The following is an 18,625-nucleotide window of genomic DNA, read 5'->3' as shown; positions in this document are numbered from 1 at the left end:
TATTATGGCCATCACTGAGACCTGGCTAAAGGATGCATGTCTCTGGGAGCTGAACGTCCAAGGATGCACAGTGTATCGGAAGGATAGGAAGGTAGGCAGAGGGGGAGGCATGGCTTTATTGGTAAGAAATGATATTAAATCATTAGAAAGAGGTGACATAGGATCGGAAGGTGCAGAATCTTTATGGGTTGAGCTAAGAAATCGCAGGGGTTAAAAGACCCTGATGGCAGTTATATACAGGCCTCCAAACAGCTGCAGGGATGTGGACTACAAATTACAACAGGAAATAGAAAAGGCTTGTCAGAAGGGCAGTATTATGATAATTGTGGGGGATTTTAACATGCGAGTGGATTGGGAAAATCAGGTCAGCACTGGATCTCAAGAGAGAGAATTTATAGAATGTCTGCGAGATGGCTTTTTAGAACAGCTTGTTGTTGAGCCCACTAGGGGATCGGCTGTACTGGATTGAGTATTGTGTAATGAACTGGAGGTGATTAGAGAGATTGAGGTGAAGGAACCCTTAGGAGGCAGTGATCATAACATGATTGAGTTCACTGTGAAATTAGAAAAAGAGAAGCCGAAATCTGATGTGTCGGTATTTTAGTGGAGTAAAGGAAATTACAGTGGCGTGAGAGAGGAACTGGCTAAAGTTGACTGGAAAGAGACACTGGCGGGAAAGACGGCAGAGCAGCAGTGGCTGGAGTTTATGTGAGAAATGAGGAAGGTGCAAGACAGGTATATTCCAAAAAAGAAGAAATTTTCGAGTGGAAAAAGGATGCAACCATGGTTGACCAGAGAAGTCAAAGCCAAAGTTAAAGCAAAGGAGAGGGCATACAAGGAAGCAAAAATTAGTGGGAAGACAAACTGACAGGTTTGACAGGTCTTAAAGTGGATGTCACCTGGATCAGATGGACTACATCCCAGAGTCCTGATTGAGGTTGCTGAAGAGAAAACAGATGCATTCGTCATGATCTTTCAAGAATCATTTGATTCTGGCATGGGAGATTGCAAATGTCACACCACTCTTTATGAAGGGAGGAAGGCAAAAGAAAGGAAACTATAGGCCAGTTAGCCCAACCTCAGTGGTTGGGAAAGTGTCGGAGTCTATTGTTAAGGATGAGATTTTGGGGTACTTGGAGACTCATGATAAAAGAAGTCAAAGTCAACATGGTTTCTGTGAGGGGGATCTTGCCTGACAATTAAGAGGTCTTTGAGAAAATAACAAATTAGGGTTTACAGAGGAGAGGCAGTGGATGTCATTTATTTGGATTTTCAGAAGGCATTTGATAAGGTGCCACTTATGAGGTCGGTTAACAAGATAAAAATCTTCTGGTGTTATATGAAAGATACTGGCATGGATGTGGTTCGTCCATCGTCGTCGATGCAGACCTGGACACCATTAGTCACTTTGAGACTGGATGCGGTGTGTTCGAAGATGACTGGTCAGGCCAATTCGGGCACGGAATGTCCTGGCACATGCTGGGCAGACATGTGTAGGCACTGTAGTTGTTGCGCTGGTGGCCCTGGACTTGTGCAGCTCGCGCTTATGTTGTGCGTCAGCAGTGCTCCTTGCTTCGTAAGCTTGACAGCCCTTGTGGATGAGGCCGTGCCAGGTAGGGCGGTTTTGTGCCAGTGTTTCCCAAGAGGTTGTGTCTATGTCAAATGACTTCAGGGAGGCCTTTAGTGTGTCTTTGTGACGTTTCTTCTGCCCTCCATGCAAGCGTCTTCCAGCAGAGAGTTCCCCAAAAAGGAGCTGCTTGGGGTATGCGCTCGTCTGGCATGTGGATGACATGACCTGCCCACCGGGTCTGTGCTCTCATCAGCAGTGTGTGGACTGATGGTAGACTTGCTCTGGAGAGAACTTCAGTGTTTGGTACTTTATCAGCCATCGGATGCCTAATATTCTGCGAAGACTAGTCATGGTTGAGCTGTCTTGCATGCCTTCGATGCACAGTCCACGTTTCACAGGCATATAGGAGGGTAGTGAGTACCATGGCTCTGTAGACCTTCAGTTTTGTTGCTGGACCGATTCCTCATCAGTTCCATGATGGCCAGAGTGCTGGACGGCAGAGAATCTCTGAGGCATTCCCAGTCACCAGTGGTGTCAAACAGGGCTGTGTGCTCGCACCCACTCTGTTCAGCATGATGTTCTCTGCCATGCTGAACGATGCCTTCCAGGATAGTGATGCTGGAATCCGCCTCAAGTCCAGAGTGGATGGGAAGCTCTTCAACCTGAGGAGACTTCAAGCTATCACCAAAGTGAAGGAGACTGCTCTGAGAGACTTCCTCTTTGCCGATGACTGCGCCCTGTATGCTAGTTCAGAGCCGGAGATGCAAGTCAATATGGACAAATTCTCCACGGCTTGTGACAACTTTGGACTCACCATCAACATCAAAAAGACCGAAGTCATGCACCGTACACAGAACCCAAAATCACAATCAAAGGACAGAAATTACAGGCAGTGAACCAGTTTACTTACTTTGGCAGCACCCTCTCCCAAGCAGTGACTATTGATACAGAAGTTAACTGCAGAATAGTAAAGGCAAGTTCTGCTTTCGGTAGACTGCGCTCCACTGTATGGGAACGTCAAGGCATGGATAGAGGAGTGGCTGACAGGCAGGAGGCCGCAATTCAGAATAAAAAGGGCCTTTTCTGGTTGGCTGTCAGTGACTGTTGGTGTTCTTTGGGTCAGTATTGTTTGTCAATGATTAGGATAAAGGAATTGATGGATTGGTCGCAGAATTTCATGATACAAAGATAGGTGGAGGGGCAGGTAGTGCGGAGGAGGGAATGTGATTGCTGCAGGATTTGCACAAATTGGAAGAATGGACAAAAAAGTGGCATATGGAATACAGTGTTGGGAAATGTGTGATAATGCATTTTGATAAAAGGAACAATAATGCAGATTATTCTAAATGGGGAGAATGTTCAAACATCAGAGGTGAAGAGGGACTTGGGAGTCCTCATGCAAGACTCCCATAGGGTTAATTTACAGATTGAGTATGTGGTAAAGGTGGCAAATGCAATGATGGCACTTATTTCAATGGGAATAGAATGTAGAACGTGGAAGTTTACCGCACATTACAGGCTCTTCGGCCTACAATGTTGTGCTGACCATGTAACATACTCTAGAGACTGCCTAGAATTTCTCTAGTGTGTAGCTCTCTTTTTCAAACTCCATGTACCTATTTAAGAGGCTCTTAAAAGACTCTGTTTTATTCAATATAAAAGCAAGAAGATAGTGTTGAGCCTTTATAAGACACTAGTCAGGCCATACTTGGAGCATTCTCAGCAGTTTTGGGCCTCATATCTCAGAAAGGGTGTGTTGTCATTGGAGAGAGTCCAGAGGAGGTTCACGAGGATGAGTCCAGGAATGATAGGGCTAACCTATGAGGAGCGTTTGGCAGCTTTGGGCTTGTACTCACTGGAATTTAGAAGAACGCTTGAGGATCTCATTGAAACCTACCGAATGTTAAAAGGGCTTGATTAGGTGGATGTGGAGAGGATATTCCCTAAGGTGGGCAATTCCAGAACTAGAGGGCACAGTCTCAAAATTGAGGGGTGACCTTTTAGAACAGAGGCAAGGAGAAATTTTTTTAGTGTGGGGGTAGTGAATCTGTCGAATGCTGTGCCACAAACTGTGTGGAGGCCGAATCTGTGGGTATATTTAAGGCAGAAGTTGATCATTTTCTGATTGGTCAGGGCATCAAGGGATATGGTGAGAAGACAGGTGTATGGGGTAGAATGGGATCCAGGATCAGCCAGATGGAATGGTGGAGCAGACTCGCTGGGCAGACTGGTGCATGGCACAGGCAGCAATCGAGAAATTACTACCTTGGAGGTCCTGTTTCTCAGCTTTCTGCCCAGCTCTCTAACTTCACTTTTCATTACCTCTTTGCTTTTCCTTCCTATGCCATTGATACCAATATGTACCAAGAGATCAGGCTGCTCCCCATCCTATTCCAGAATGCTGTGGATGTGATCCAAGATGTTTCCCTGGCACCTGGGAGGCTACATACTGTCTGTGTGTTCTGTTCACGTCCACAGAATTTCCTTTCTCTTCCTCCGACTGTCGAGTCCCCGATCACTATCTCTACCACTCCACTCTTCTCCTTTCCCATCTGTACTACGGACCTTGCTCAGTGCCAGTAATCTTGTCTCTGTGGCATTCCCGTGAGAGGTCAACCCCCACAAGTCTACACAAAGCATGTTTGTTATTGAGGGGAATGGCCAAGGGGGTGCGCTGCACTCTTGGACAGTCACCCAGCTACCTGCCTCCCACATCTTATGGGTGATTACTTCACTGTAGCTCTGATCAATGATCTCCTCACTCCTGTCGAAGCCGAGGGGCATCCAGCTGCTGCTCCTGATCTCCAACACTGTCTTCAAGGAGCTGCAGCTGGATGACAGCAGAGTAGCAATGGTGTGTGTTTTTAGGGGGGGGGGGAAGTGAGAGGGGCAGGATAGATGTATTCCAAAAACAGTACAACCATGGCTCATAAGGGAAGTCAAAGCTAATATAAAAGCAAAAGAGAGGGCACACAACAAAGCAAAAATTAGGGCGAAGACAGAGGATGGGAAGCTTTTAAAACCCTACAGAGAGCAACTAAAAGAATCATTAGGAGGGAAGAGATGAAATATGAATGCAAGCCAGCAAACAAAATCTACGTGGATAGTAAATGCATTTTCAAAGATGTAAAAGATAAAAGAGAAATGAGTGGATATAGGACTGCTAGAAAATGAGGCAGGAGAAGAAGTAATGGGAGCCAAGGAGATGGCCGATGAAGTGAATGAGCATTTTGCATCAATTTTCACTGTGGAATACATTAACAATGCCCCAGATGTTGAAGGGTGTGGGGGAAGAAAAGTGAGTGCAGTCACTGTTAGAAGGGAGATGGTGCTCGAAAAGCTGAAAGACCTAAGGATTCATAAGTCACCCGGATCAGATGAACTGCACCCTAGGGTTCTGAAAGAGGTAGCAGTAGAGATTGTGGAGGCATTAGTCATATCTATCAAAAATCATTAGACTCTGGCATGGTGCTAGAGGACCAGAAAATTGCAAATGTTACTCCACCCTTTAAGAAAAGAGGAAGGCAGCAGAAAGGAAATTATAGACCAGTTAGCCTGACATCAGTGGTTGGGAAGATGTTGGAGTTAATTGTTAAGGATGAAGTTATGGAGTACTTAGTGACACAGGACAAGATAGTACTAAGTCAGCTTGGTTTCCTTAAGGGAACCTGTTGGAATTCTTTGATGAGATTACAAGTAGGACAGACGGGATGTAGTGCATGTTGTATATTTGGACTTTCAGAAGGCCTTTGACAGGCTGCCACTCATGAGGCTGCTTACCAAGTGAAGAGCCCATGGTATTACGGGAAGTTACTGGCATGGTTAAAGCATTGGCTGATTGGCAGGAGGCAGAGAATGAGAATAACATGATCCTTTTCTGGTTGGCTGCCAGTGACAAGTGGTGTTCCTCAGGGGTCAGTGTTGGGACCAGTTCTTTTTATGTCGTATATCAATGATTTAGATGATGGAATAAATGACTTTGTTGCCAAGTTTGCAGATGATATGGAGATTGGTGGAGGAACCGAGGGTGTTGAGGAAACTGATTGGCTGCAGAAGGACTTTGACAGATTAGAGAAATGGGAATGAGAATAGAAAATGAAACACCATGTTGGAAAATGCATGCACTTTGGTAGGAGAAATAAATGTGCATTCTATTTTCTAAATGGGGAGAAAATCCAATTTCCTTTGCATCTCACATTTTATGGGAGCCCTTGTGCAGAATACCCCAAAGGTTAACTTGCAGGTAGAGACAGTGGTGAGGAAGGCAAATGCTGTGTTATCATTCATTTCAAGGGGTCGAGAATATAAGAGCAGGGATGTGATGCTGAGGCTTTATAAGGCATTGGTGAGGCTTCACTTTGAGTATTGTGAACAGTTCTGGGTTTCTTATCTAAAAAAGAATACTCTGGCATTGGAGCGGATCCAGAGAAGGTTCATAAGGATGAATTCGGGAATGAAAGGGTTATCGAATGAGGAACATTTGGTAGCTCTGTCTGTACTCGCTGAAATTTAGAGGGATGTGAATTTGTAGAATTTATTACCACAGGTAGCTCTGGAGGCCTGTCTTAGGGTGTATTTAGGCAGAGGTTGATGGGTCTCTGATTGGAGACGGCATCAAATGTTACAAGGGGAAGGCTGGGGTGTGGGGCGGAGGAAGAGAAAAGGTAATGAAGCTTTGCTGCCATTCATGATTTTGAGTTTTGCTTTGTAGAAAGTAACGACTTGCACACCCTGCCAGAGTTGATGTGTATCCGATGTCACCTCTAACCTCTGCTGAATTGTTTCTTGGCTCTTGAAATAGCCCTCCGCAAGCTGTACCTGGTTTTCTTACGTGGACCTGGGTTGCCATACTCAAATGCCACTTATTTTGCCCTGAGCTGTCTGTGAACCTCCTGGTTCCATGGCTTTTGGTTGGGAATCTAGAGTAAGTTTTCGTAGGCACACACTCATCCTCACAGATTTTAGTGCAGTCAGTGACAACTATGTCATACTCATCCAATATCAAAGATGACTGCTTGACTACAGTAGAGTCCACTGATTCAAAGCAGTCCTGTAAGCGTTCCTGTGCCTCACTGGACCATACCACCTTGGTCCTCTGTTGGTGCTTCAGATTTCAGTCTTTGTCTATACTAAGGGAGTAGAAATACAACCAGGTGAACAGACTTGCCAAAGTGTGGGTGTAGAATAGTATGGAAACACATTTGAACTTATTGTAACAGTGGTCCAGCATGTTATTTTCTCTGGTACTACAGGTGATTTGTTGATGATAATTAGTGACTTTATCAGCTGCCCTGGTTAAAATCCTCCAAATGATGGGGAAGGCATCAGGATGTGCGATTTTCATGCCTTTTGATTACATCACTCAGTTTACCTAGACCCTGTTCCACATTGGCCTGAGGCGGAATGTACACCTCTACCAAAACAATTGCTGAAATCTCCTGTGGCAAGTAAAATGGCCAGGACGTAATTGCAAGGTATTCCAGGTCTGTTTAGCAATATTGGGCCGTAACCAACACATTAGTACACCACAAGGCATTGTGTTATGAAGTTGTATTCCACCATTGTCAATGTCTGAATGGTTAAGTACTGATGCAGGGTTGGACTTGCACTCTGTTTATCTACTAGTGTGGCAACAACATGTGCAGCTGATTCCAAGTCTATTGACGAAGTTAAATAGGACGAATAATTTACAAATTGTAATGGAAATGTAACCAAGATGGCTGTTTCTTTCCGCTTCCTTTGCACTAAACCAGGGTTTCCCAACCTGACCCCTTGCTTAATGGTATTGGTCCGTGGCATAAATCCCTGCACTAAACTGTGCAGATAGTTAAAGTACTATTTCTGACCATGGCTAACACAACTATGTTTGAATTGTAATTGTTTTTTAGTTTCTGCTGAATACAATTTTATTTTTTTATTTGAGAAGCAGATGTTGAAGAGGAAAAAATGGAAACTCAATCAGAAGGTCAAGAATCTGAAAAAGTGAGTAGTTCTGAGCAAGTCAGGTGCACAAACCAAAGTATGAATAAATGACAAATGTGGGTAATAGTGTGCATGATGACCCCTCATTGGTGGTGCTAAGGCAACTGGGAGTGATGGGCATGTGAAAGGATTTGGTTGCTGAGAAGCAATGTGAGTACTACAGCGGAGAAACAGGCCCTTTGGCCCATTTAGTCCATGCTGAAACCTTTTAAACTGCCTACTCCATCAACCTGCACTGGATCGTAGCCCTCCATACCTCCTACTATCTGTATCTATCCAAACTTCTCTTAAATGTTGAAATTGATTTTGCATGCACCACTTGTGCTGGCAGCTCATTTTATATTCTCACGATTCTCTGAGTGAGGAAGTTTCTTCTCATTTCCCTTAAACTTTTCACCTTTCACCCTTAAACCATGACCTCTGGTTGTAGTCCCACTGTACCTCAATGGAAAATGTTTTTGTGTTTATCCTATATTTAACCATCATAATTTTGCATATGTCTATCATATCTCCTATCAATCTAATACGCTGTGAAGAATACAGTCCTAACCTATTCAATCTTTCCTCATAATTCAGGTCCTCCAGACCTAGCAATGTCCTTGTAATTTATTTATACTCTTTTGACTGTTTTTATATCTTTCCTGCAGGTAGGTGACCAAAACTGCACACAATACTCCAAATTAGGCCTTACCAAAGTCTTCTGCAACTTCAACATAACATCTTCATCAATACATTGATTTATGAAGGCCAATCTGCCAAAAGCTTTCTTTATGATCCGATCTACCTGTGACTCCCCTTTCAATAAATTATGGACCAGTATTCTTAGATCCCTTTGCTCTACCGCACTCCTCTGTGCCCTACCGTTCACTGTATAAGACCTACCAAAGTGCAAAACCTTGCAGTTATCTGCATTAAATTTCATCTGCCATTTTTCCAGCTACTTGAAATCCCTCTGCAGGCCATGCTAGTCTTCCATGCCGTTCACTACACCCCCAATCTCGGTGTAATTTGCTGATCCAGTTAAGCACATTATCATCCAGATCATTGATATCGATGACAACAAAGGACCAGCACCAGTCCCTGTGGCATACCACCAGCACAGGCCTCCAGTCAGAGAGGCAACCCTCCAGTACCATTTACTGGCTTCTCCCTCAAAACCAATGTCTAATCCAATTTACTGCCTCATCCTGAATGGAACATTATTGACCAGCCTCCCATGTGGGACCTTGTCAAATGGCTTGCTAAAGTCCATGTAGACAACATCCACTGGATTGCCTTTATCCACTTTCCTGTTAACTCCTCAAAGAAGATTGGTTAGATGTGACCTACCATGCACAAAGACATGCTGACTATCCTTAATCAGTCTATATCTATTCAAATATTTGTTTATCCAGTCTGTTAGAACACCTTCCAATAACTTTCCCAAAACTCACTGGCCTATAATTTACTGCTTTATGTTTAGAGCCTTTTTTCAACAGCACAATACCATTGGCTATCCTCCAATCTTCTGATACTTCCCCGGTCACTAAGGATGATTTAAATATCTCTGCTAGGGCCCCAGCAATTTCTGCACTTGCCTCCCCTAGAGCTTGATGGATCACCTTGTCAGACCCTGGGGATTTATCCACCCTACTTTGCCTCAGGGTTGCAAAACCCTTTGTAAATGTACAGAATCTGTGAAGTTGATGTTGCTTTGCCACCCTTCTGTAGACTTCCATAGTGTCCATCTCCTGCATAAATATGGATGCAAAGAATTCATTTAAGATCTCCCAAACACGAGGAATTCTGCAGATGCTGGAAATTGAAGCAACACGCATCAAAGTTGCTAGTGAACGCAGCAGGCCAGGCAGCATCTGTAGGAAGAGGTACAGTTGAAGTTTCGGGCCTAGACTCTTCGTCGGGACTAACTGAAGGAAGAGTTAGTAAGAGATTTGACCATGGGAGGGGGAGGGGGAGATCTGAAATGATAGGAGAAGACAGGAGGGGGAGGGATGGAGTCAAGAGTTGGACAGTTCATTGGCAAAAGGGATACAAGAGGATCATGGGACAGGAGGCCCAGGGAGAAAGAAAAGGGGGAGGTGGGGAAAACACAGAGGATGGGCAAGGGGTATAGTGAGAGGGACAGGGAGAAAAAGGAGAGAGAGAAAGAATGTGTGTATATAAACAAATAACGGATGGGGTACGAGAGGGAGGTGGGGCATTAGCGGAAGTTTGAGAAGTCAATGTTCATGCCATCAGGTTAGAGGCTACCCAGACGGAATATAAGGTGTTCCTCCAACCTGAGTGTGGCTTCATCTTTACAGTAGAGGAGGTCATGGATAGACATATCAGAATGGGAATGGGACATGGAATTAAAATGTGTGGCCACTGAGAGATCCTGCTTTCTCTGGCGGACAGAGCGTAGGTGTTCAGCGAAACAATCTCCCAGTCTGCGTCGGGTCTCGCCAATATATAGAAGGCCACATCAGGAGCACCGGATGCAGTATATCACCCCAGCCGACTCACAGGACACCTACGCTCTGTCCGCCAGAGAAAGCAGAAAAGCCGCAACCTGAGAGCAGATGCGGCGGAGAAGGAGGAATTGCAAGAAGGGGATGGCATTATGGCATTTTTGCAAGAGACAGGGTGAGAAGAGGAATAGTCCAGATAGCTGTGAGAGTCAGTAGGCTTACAGTAGACATCAGTAGATAATCTGTCTCCAGAGATAGAGACAGAAAGATCTAGAAAGGGGAGGGAGGTGTCGGAAATGGACCAGGTAAACTTGAGGGTCCAACATATTATTCTCCCTAACTTGTGCCACCTTCAACGGGAACCCACCACTAAGCACAGCTTTCCCTCCTCCCCGCCCCGCTTTCCGCAGGGATCGCTCCCTACGCGACTCCCTTATCCATTCGTCCCCCCTCCCCACCGATTTCCCTCCTGGCACTTATCCTTGTAAGTGGAACAAGTGCTACATATGCCCTTACACTTCCTCCCTTACCACCATTCAGGGCCCTAGACAGTCCTTCCAGGTGAGCCGACACTTCACCTGTGAGTCGGCTGGAGTGATATACTGCGTCCGGTGCTCCCAATGCGGCCTTCTATATATTGGCTTGACCCGACGCAGACTGGGAGACCGTTTCGCTGAACACCTATGCTCTGTCCGCCAGAGAAAGCAGGATCTCGGATCTCAGATCTCCCAGTGGCCGCACATTTTAATTCCACGTTCCATTCCCATTCTGATATGTCTGTCTACGGCCTCCTCTACTGTAAAGATGAAGCCACACTCAGGTTGGAGGAACAACACCTTATATTCTGTCTGGGTAGCCTCCAACCTGATGGCATGAACATTGATTTCTCTAACTTCTGTTAATGCCCCACCTCCTTCTCGTACCCCATCCGTTATTTATTTATATACACACATTCTTTTTCTCTCTCTCTCTCTCCTTTTTCTCCCTCTGTCCCTCTCACAATACCCCTTGCCCATTCTCTGGGTTTTCCCCCCTCCCCCTTTTCTTTCTCCCTGGGCCTCCTGTCCCATGATCCTCTTGTATCCCGTTTGCGAATCACCTGTCCAGCTCTTGGCTCCATCCCTCCCCCTCCTGTCTTCTCCTATCATTTCAGATCTTCCCCCTCCCCCTCCCACTTTCAAATCTCTTACTAGCTCTTCTTTTGGTTAGTCCTGACGAAGGGTCTCGGCCTAAAACGTCGACTGTACCTCTTCCTAGAGATGCTGCCTGGCCTGCTGTGTTCACCAGCAAATTTGTGTGTTGTCATTTAAGATCTCCATCTGTTTTGGACCAGGTTTGTCCCTTGCAATCCTTTTGCTCTCAACATATCTGTAGAATCCCTTAGGACTGCGGTCCCCAACCACCGGGCCGCGGACTGGTGCCGGGCCGCAAAGCATGCGCTACCGGGCCGCGAGGAAACGATATGATTTGGCGATATGAGTCAGCTGCACCCTTCCTCATTCCCTGTCACGCCCGCTGTTGAGTTTGAATGCACGCGAGGTCATTACCCGCGCATCATCCTCTTCAGCGCGGGAAGGAGATCAACTCCTCGAGCTTGCAAATGACGACGGGCTGAAAAGTGTGTTTGACATAACATCTCTGCCCGCATTCTGGATCAAAGTCAAGGCTAAATATCCTGAGATAGCCACGAAAGCACTAAAAATGTTGCTTCCATTTCCAACATATCTCTGCAATGAATGCAACGAAAACTAAATTGCGGAATAGACTGGACATAAGGAACCCCCTTCGAGTATCGTTGTCTCCCATCACCCCTCGATGGCACCGTCTTGTTGCAGAGAAACAAGCCCAGGGCTCCTACTGATTCAGCGATACTGGTGTGTTGCAATGATTTTATATGTTCATATGGGGAAAATACATGCTGTGTGTTTAATATCCAAATGTTACTTAAAATGTTATGATGCTATTGACTTATATAACCATATCACCATATAACAATTACAGCACGAAAACAGGCGATTTCTGCCCTTCTAGTCCGTGCCGAACGCTACTCTCACCTAGTCCCACCGATCTGCACTCAGCCCATCACCCTCTATTCCTTTCCTGTCCATATACCTGTCCAATTTTTCTTTAAGTAATAATAATGAACCTGCCTCTACAACTTCTACTGGAAGTTCTTTCAACACTTACTTCAAGCTCCCCGATAATTGACTTATCGCTATATTCATGCGAGGAAAATATGCACTGTGTGTTTAATATTAAATTCGTTAGATAAACCCTTTTAGAAATGAAATTGAGTGTATTAGCCATTTATCACCTATATTCCAGCTGTGATTAACACCGCCCGCCCCCGAACAGAATCGGTAAAAGCGATTTGTAGAAAAAAAAATTGGCACGTACACGAATGTGCAAGTCATGCATGCGCACTTGTGCCCGCGCAAGGCTTCATGGTTATTGTAGTCTTTCTCTGGGTAAACCCAATGTATTTGACTGCTACTCTTGTCCGTTGGCAACCCTACCCTTCTCCCTCCCCCCCCCCCCCCCCAGTTGGCCAGTTTGCAATATGAAACCGGTCCGCAGTGCAAAAAAGGTTGGGGACCCCTGCCTTAGGATTCTCCTTCACTTTGTCTGCTAGAATAACTTCATACCACCTTTTAGCCTTTCTGATATTCCATAAGCACCTCATTTGTTCCTGCTTGCCTATATCTGCTCTGTATCTCCTTTTTTCTCTTAAACAGGGCCTCAAAATCTCTTGAAAACCAAGGTTCCCTACATTTTTTATCTTTACCTTTTATTCTGACAGGCACAAACGATCTTCGTATTCTCAAAATTTCAGTTTTTGAAGTCCTTCCACTTCCCAAGTACACCTTTGCCAGAAAACAGCCTGCCCAAATCCACACTTGCCAGATAATTTCTGATATCATCTCCAATTCAGATCTCAACTTTCGGACCAGACCTATCTTTTTGCATATTTACTTTGAAACCAATGGCATTGTGGTCACTGGATGCAAAGTGTTCCCCTACACAAACTTCTGTCACTAGTCCTGTCTCATTTCCTAATAACAGATCCAGTATCATATGCTCTATCATTGAGACTTCTATGTGCTGATGAAGGAAACTTTCCTGAACACATTTGACAAACTCTATCCCATCCAGTTCTTTTACAATGTTGCATTCCCAGTCAAAATATGGAAAATTAAAATCAGCTATGATAACAACCTTGTTTCTTGCAACACTCTGCAATCTCTTTACAAGTTCACTCAATATCTTTAGGAACATTGGGTGGTCTGTAATATAGCCCCATTAACGTACTCATACCTTTTGTTATTTCTCAGTTCCACCCATAAAGCCTCCCTAGTCGAGTTCTTCGGTCTATCCTGGTGGAGCACTGCTATGACATTTTCCCTGACCAGTAGTGCCACCTCTCCTCCTGTACTTCCTCCTGCTCTGTCATGTCTAAAACAATGGAACCCCAGAATATTGAGCTGCCAATCCTGGCCCTCCTGCAACCAAGTCTCAATAATGGCTACAACATAATTCCAGGTGTTGATCATATTCTATGCTCATCAACCTTTCCTATGACATTTCTTGGCATTGAAATATATGCAGCTTAACCTTTTGATTCCTAACTTTGTCTGAGGTCTTAACCATATGTCTCTACAATCTCTCCACTAACTGTTCTGGCAGTCTGGTTCCCATCCCCCTGCAACTCTAGTTTTAAACCCACTATGATGCATTATCATACCTTCCCACGAGGATATTAGTCCCCCTCCAGTTCAGGTGATAACTTCCCTTTTGTACAGGCCCCAGTGTCCCTGGAAGAGAGCCCAATGATCCAAAAATCATTAAATATTTAACCTTTTACCCTAAAATTAGTTTAGGGTGAGTTTAGCCTCTAGTTTTACTTGCACCAAGCTGAAGGAAAATGCACGCATTCTTCCTGTCTGTACCGCTCATAATTTAAATTTAAAAGCTATAAGTTTTACCCTCATTTTCCTGTGCTCCAGTGGAGTACAACCTGGAGAAGTGTGAGCTGGTACACTTTGGAAGGCAAACTCCAAGGCAGAGTACAAAGTAAATGGCAGGATACTTGGTAGTTTGGAGGAGCAGAGGGATCTGGGGGTACATGTCCACAGATCCCTGAAAGTTGCCTCACAGGTAGATAGGGTAGTTAAGAAAGCTTATGGGGTGTTAGCTTTCATAAGTTGAGGGATAGAGTTTAAGAGTCGCGATGTAATGATGCAGCTCTATAAAACTCTGGTTAGGCCACACTTGGAGTACTGTGGCCAGTTCTGGTCACCTCACTATAGGAAGGATGTGGAAGCATTGGAAAGGGTACAGAGGAGATTTACCAGGATGCTGCCTGGTTTAGAGAGTATGGATTATGATCAGAGATTAAGGGAGCTAGGGCTTTACTCTTTGGAGAGAAAGAGGATGAGAGGAGACATGATAGAGGTATACAAGGTATTAAGAGGAATAGATAGAGTGGATAGCCAGCGCCTCTTCCCCAGGGCACCACTGCTCAATACAAGGGGACATGGCTTTGAGGTAAGGGGTGGGAAGTTCAAGGCGGATATTAGGGGAAGGTTTTTTACTTAGAGTGGTTGGTGCGTGGAATACACTGCCTGAGTCGGTGGAGGCAGATGCACTAGTGAAATTTAAGAGACTACTAGACAGGTATATGGAGGAATTGAAGGTGGGGGGGGTGGTTATATGGGAGGCAGGGTTTGAGGGTCGGCACAACAATGTGGGCCGAAGGGCCTGTACTGTGCTGTACTGTTCTATGAATAGAGTTATAACTTGTATCTCAAGTCCTCAAGCCCTGGCAACAATTTTGTAAATTTTCTCTGCTCTCTTTCAATCATATTGTTATCTTTCCTGTGGGTAAGTGACCAGAGCTGTACGCATATTCCAAATTCAGCCTTACCAACACTTCGTACAACTTCAACATAACATCCCAACTCCGTACTCTATACTCTGATTTACTAAGGCTATTGTGCCAAAATTGTTCTTTATGACTCTATCTGCCTCTAATGCCACTTTTGTGGAATAATGAATCTGAATTCCCAGGTCCCTATTCTACTGCAGACATTAAAGCCCTACTGTTCACTAAGTCTAAACTGGGGAATGGACAGATACTTGAGCTGTGTCAGGACGCATAAACTTGAGCCAAATGGTGACTCTTTGTCATTAGGAAATGTGTATAGCTGGCAATTATGCCAAATTTCTAGCATCCATTGCTGAAACACAATTGGAGTATGATAACCAATTTGTCACAACTATATGAAGGATGTAAAAATATACCAGCAACACACATCAAAGTTGCTGGTGAACGCAGCAGGCCAAGCAGCATCTATAGGAAGAGGCGCAGTCGACGTTTCAGGCCGAGACCCTTCGTCAGGACCCTTCGATGCTGCTTGGCCTGCTGCGTTCACCAGCAACTTTGATGTGTGTTGCTTGAATTTCCAGCATCTGCAGAATTCCTGTTGTTTGCGTAAAAATATACCAGGATGGATTTGGGTGAGGATTTTTTTCACTTGCAAGATAAAAACAAACTATGCTGGAAATGAACATGTCAGGGAGTATTGGAATGAAAAGCAGACTTAACATTTCCAGTCGAAGTTCTTTTGTGACAAATCACAAACGTTGCTGTCTTCATGAATGAGATCACATGCAGATGTTAGACTGAGCAATAACATCTGATTTTTGAGCATCTAAACGGAATTTCACAGGAGCCGGACTAATTGTAGCACCCATGCAATGGATGTTACCCTGCATCAAGTTTGTATTCCCAACTCCCTACCTTCCACTTTTTTTGTTTTTAGTTCTTTGTCACTAATTTTATGTATTTCACAATCTCTGTGCTATCTGTGCAAAAGCTGTGTCTCCCTATTCCCTTTCCTAAACTTGTGACTTTATCCTGTGTGCATCTTGTCCTTGTTTTTCATGTTCTTGAATGATATCACAATTCTGTTGTGCAGAAAAGAAAATGTTCAACAGACACACTTGTCTTTTACCAGGTGGAAAGTAAAGAGGAGACTGAACCAGTTTCAGAGAGTACAGAGAAGATTGAAATTCCATCTCCTAAAGAGTTGGCATTAGATAAACCCATAGAAGGGGAAATGGCAAGCACCGACATTAAACCAGGTACTGTTACAGTAGAAAATATTTTTTTAAATGAGCAGTGAACTGTACGCCAGATTAAATATTTCAAGTCATGTATAAGATACAACTATTTTGTTGAAACTGAAAAAGGTGGCTTTGTAATGAAAGTTTTTACTGGATTCCAGGTGAAAGAGCAGCCTAAAGCATCTCTACACAAAGGAATAAGTGCATGAGTTATTGAATGATTGTTTTGTGACCCAGTATGTTACTGCGCCAACAAGAGGGAGGCCTGTCCTAGATTTCATATCCTGTAACAACCTGGATACAGTTTTGAGTTGGATGTTGTCCAGCCTTTAGGAACAATTGATCTCAAGTTTTGTTTTGGGGAAAACATATCAGTAAAAACCAAAGCTATTAATTTGAATTTCAGGAAGGCAAAGTTTGTGCAGATGGTGCAAAGACTTCAGAAGGTAATCTGAAAGGAACTGCTTGATGTTGAGTTGGTTGAGGAACAATTGGGTTGATTTTAGAGGTAATACACACAGTGCAGGGAATGTCCATACCTAAGTTTGGGAGTAACATTAAAAACAATAGATAAACTACATGAATGAATAAAGATGTACAGAAAAAATTATTGAAGAAAAGTCAATTATATAAGGTATACTTAACATTTAAGAAACTGGGCAATTAATCAGGAGTGTGAGGAACTACTTTCTACTTGCCTGGATGAGTGCAGGTTCCACACCATAGAGGACGTTGCAGAATGCTTAATAGGCAGCGTATCCACAACTGTTCACTCACTCCATCAACGCAGTAGTAGCAGCTTGTACAGCAGCATCTCGCTAAGACTCTTCAAGCAGCATTTTCCAGTCTGGCAATCTCTGCTAGCTAGAAGGACAAGCAGTGAAAGAACTGGAACCCCTCCATCCTGCAAACCCACTGCACCTTGACTTAGAAATGTATAGACATTCTTTTGAATCCTGCTTCACGCTCTCTAACAGCATTATAAATATTCATCTCACTACAGAAGTTCATAAACATAACTTGCCACCCAATTAGAGGTATGCAATTAAATACTAGCTCAGTCTGTGCAGCCTCCATCTCCTGAATGAATAATTATCTTTTAAAAATTGAGAATGAATGCCAATGTGGATTGGTGGAGACCGGCATCCTATTTGCATGTTGGAAATTGCTTTTTGACGTGAGCACTAGCATGCTCTTGATATGTTTAAGTTTTCTACTGTGCTGTTTGCCACATTCCAAAGACATTAGGGTCCGGGTCAGTAAGTTGTTGGCATGCTTCGCTGGCATCAGAAGCATGGCAATACTTTCAGGCTGCCTCCAGCACATCTCAGATGGTCTTGGTCATTGACACAAACAACTCATTTCACTATGTTTGGATGATAAATAAAGCTAATCTCTTTCTTCCTGAGATGACAGGATTTTTTTATTAAACTAAAATAAGTAGAAAGTGAGACCACTGTTAGTTTTTGCAATATGTCTGTGCTAGTCATTCTCCAAGTGAGAAAGGTTACTGGGTGAAGAATAATCAAACACGTTAGTCTGAATTGGAAATTATTTTTGACACATAGTGAATAAGTGTCAGTACTTGCCATCTGCACTCTGTGCCTAATAACCTTTGTATTGAGTGTGCTTGTATGAGAAACTGTCAAAACTTCAATTCAATTTGTCAAACATATTTTTAAAAATAAACTTCAGAAGTTAAATGTAGGATTTCTTCACTAGAATTTTTGAGAGCTAATCAGAAATGTATACCATAAGCCAAAATCAATTATTCAGGGACTTTTTTAAAATTTTCTCCTCTGGTCTTTTGGCTTGTCAGCTCCATCTGAAGAGAAAGATAAAGAAGAAAACAAGGAGAATATCGATGTTAGTGGCAAAGATAAAGAAATGGATGTTGGGAAGAAGAAGCTAGAGCATCACATTGGCGAAGGAAACATTGTCACAGCTGCCGCAGCTGCTCTGGCCTCAGCTGCCACTAAGGCAAAGGTAACTGCCCATTTAGTGGGTATTTGAGTGATTGATAACTCAGATGAATTAAAATAGCAAATCATCTGCAGGTCAAGGAAGTTAATATAATATGGGTACTTTTCATGTAAAATGGGCAAGAATAGTAGCCACTAAACATAAAGTATGATTCCACAAAAAGCAATAATATAAGTGGTTATGAGAAATGGGATTTAGTCAGCACATAGAACATAGAAATCTACAGCACATTACAGACCCTTGTAACCTACATTTGACAATCATGTAACCTACATTTAAAGACTGCCTAGAGTTTTCCTAGCACATAGCCCTCTATTTTTCTGAGCTCCATATACCTATCTAAGAGGCTGTTAAACAACCCAATTGTATCCACTTCCATCACTGCCACCTGCATTGCATTTCACATACCCACCACGCTCTGTGTGGGAAAAACTTAACCCTGACATCCCTTCAATACCTATTTCCAAGCACCTTAAAACTATTCCCCCTTGTGCTAGTTATTTCAGCCTGGGAT

At 43.7% G+C, this 18,625-nt stretch overlaps 1 protein-coding gene across 4 annotated transcripts in view; it reads left to right on the top strand.

The window, feature by feature from the left end:
• Positions 1-18,625, top strand: part of smarcc1a (SWI/SNF related, matrix associated, actin dependent regulator of chromatin, subfamily c, member 1a) — a 212,655-nt gene that overhangs the window by 134,574 nt on the left and 59,456 nt on the right. For 2 of the 4 annotated variants that reach the window (XM_063067505.1, XM_063067494.1), the window contains exons 22-24: positions 7,494-7,552; positions 16,020-16,146; positions 17,948-18,114. In XM_063067505.1, coding sequence (XP_062923575.1) covers positions 7,494-7,552; positions 16,020-16,146; positions 17,948-18,114 — 353 coding nt within the window. The remainder of the gene's footprint in view (positions 1-7,493; positions 7,553-16,019; positions 16,147-17,947; positions 18,115-18,625) is intronic. The other 2 variants (XM_063067509.1, XM_063067500.1) reach the window with 2 other exon arrangements.

The sequence above is a fragment of the Mobula hypostoma genome, chromosome 1 (genome assembly GCF_963921235.1).
Source record: "Mobula hypostoma chromosome 1, sMobHyp1.1, whole genome shotgun sequence".
NCBI lineage: Eukaryota > Metazoa > Chordata > Chondrichthyes > Myliobatiformes > Myliobatidae > Mobula > Mobula hypostoma.
The sequence above is the reverse complement of the archived record's forward strand: the minus strand, read 5'-3'. Positions and strand labels throughout refer to the sequence as shown.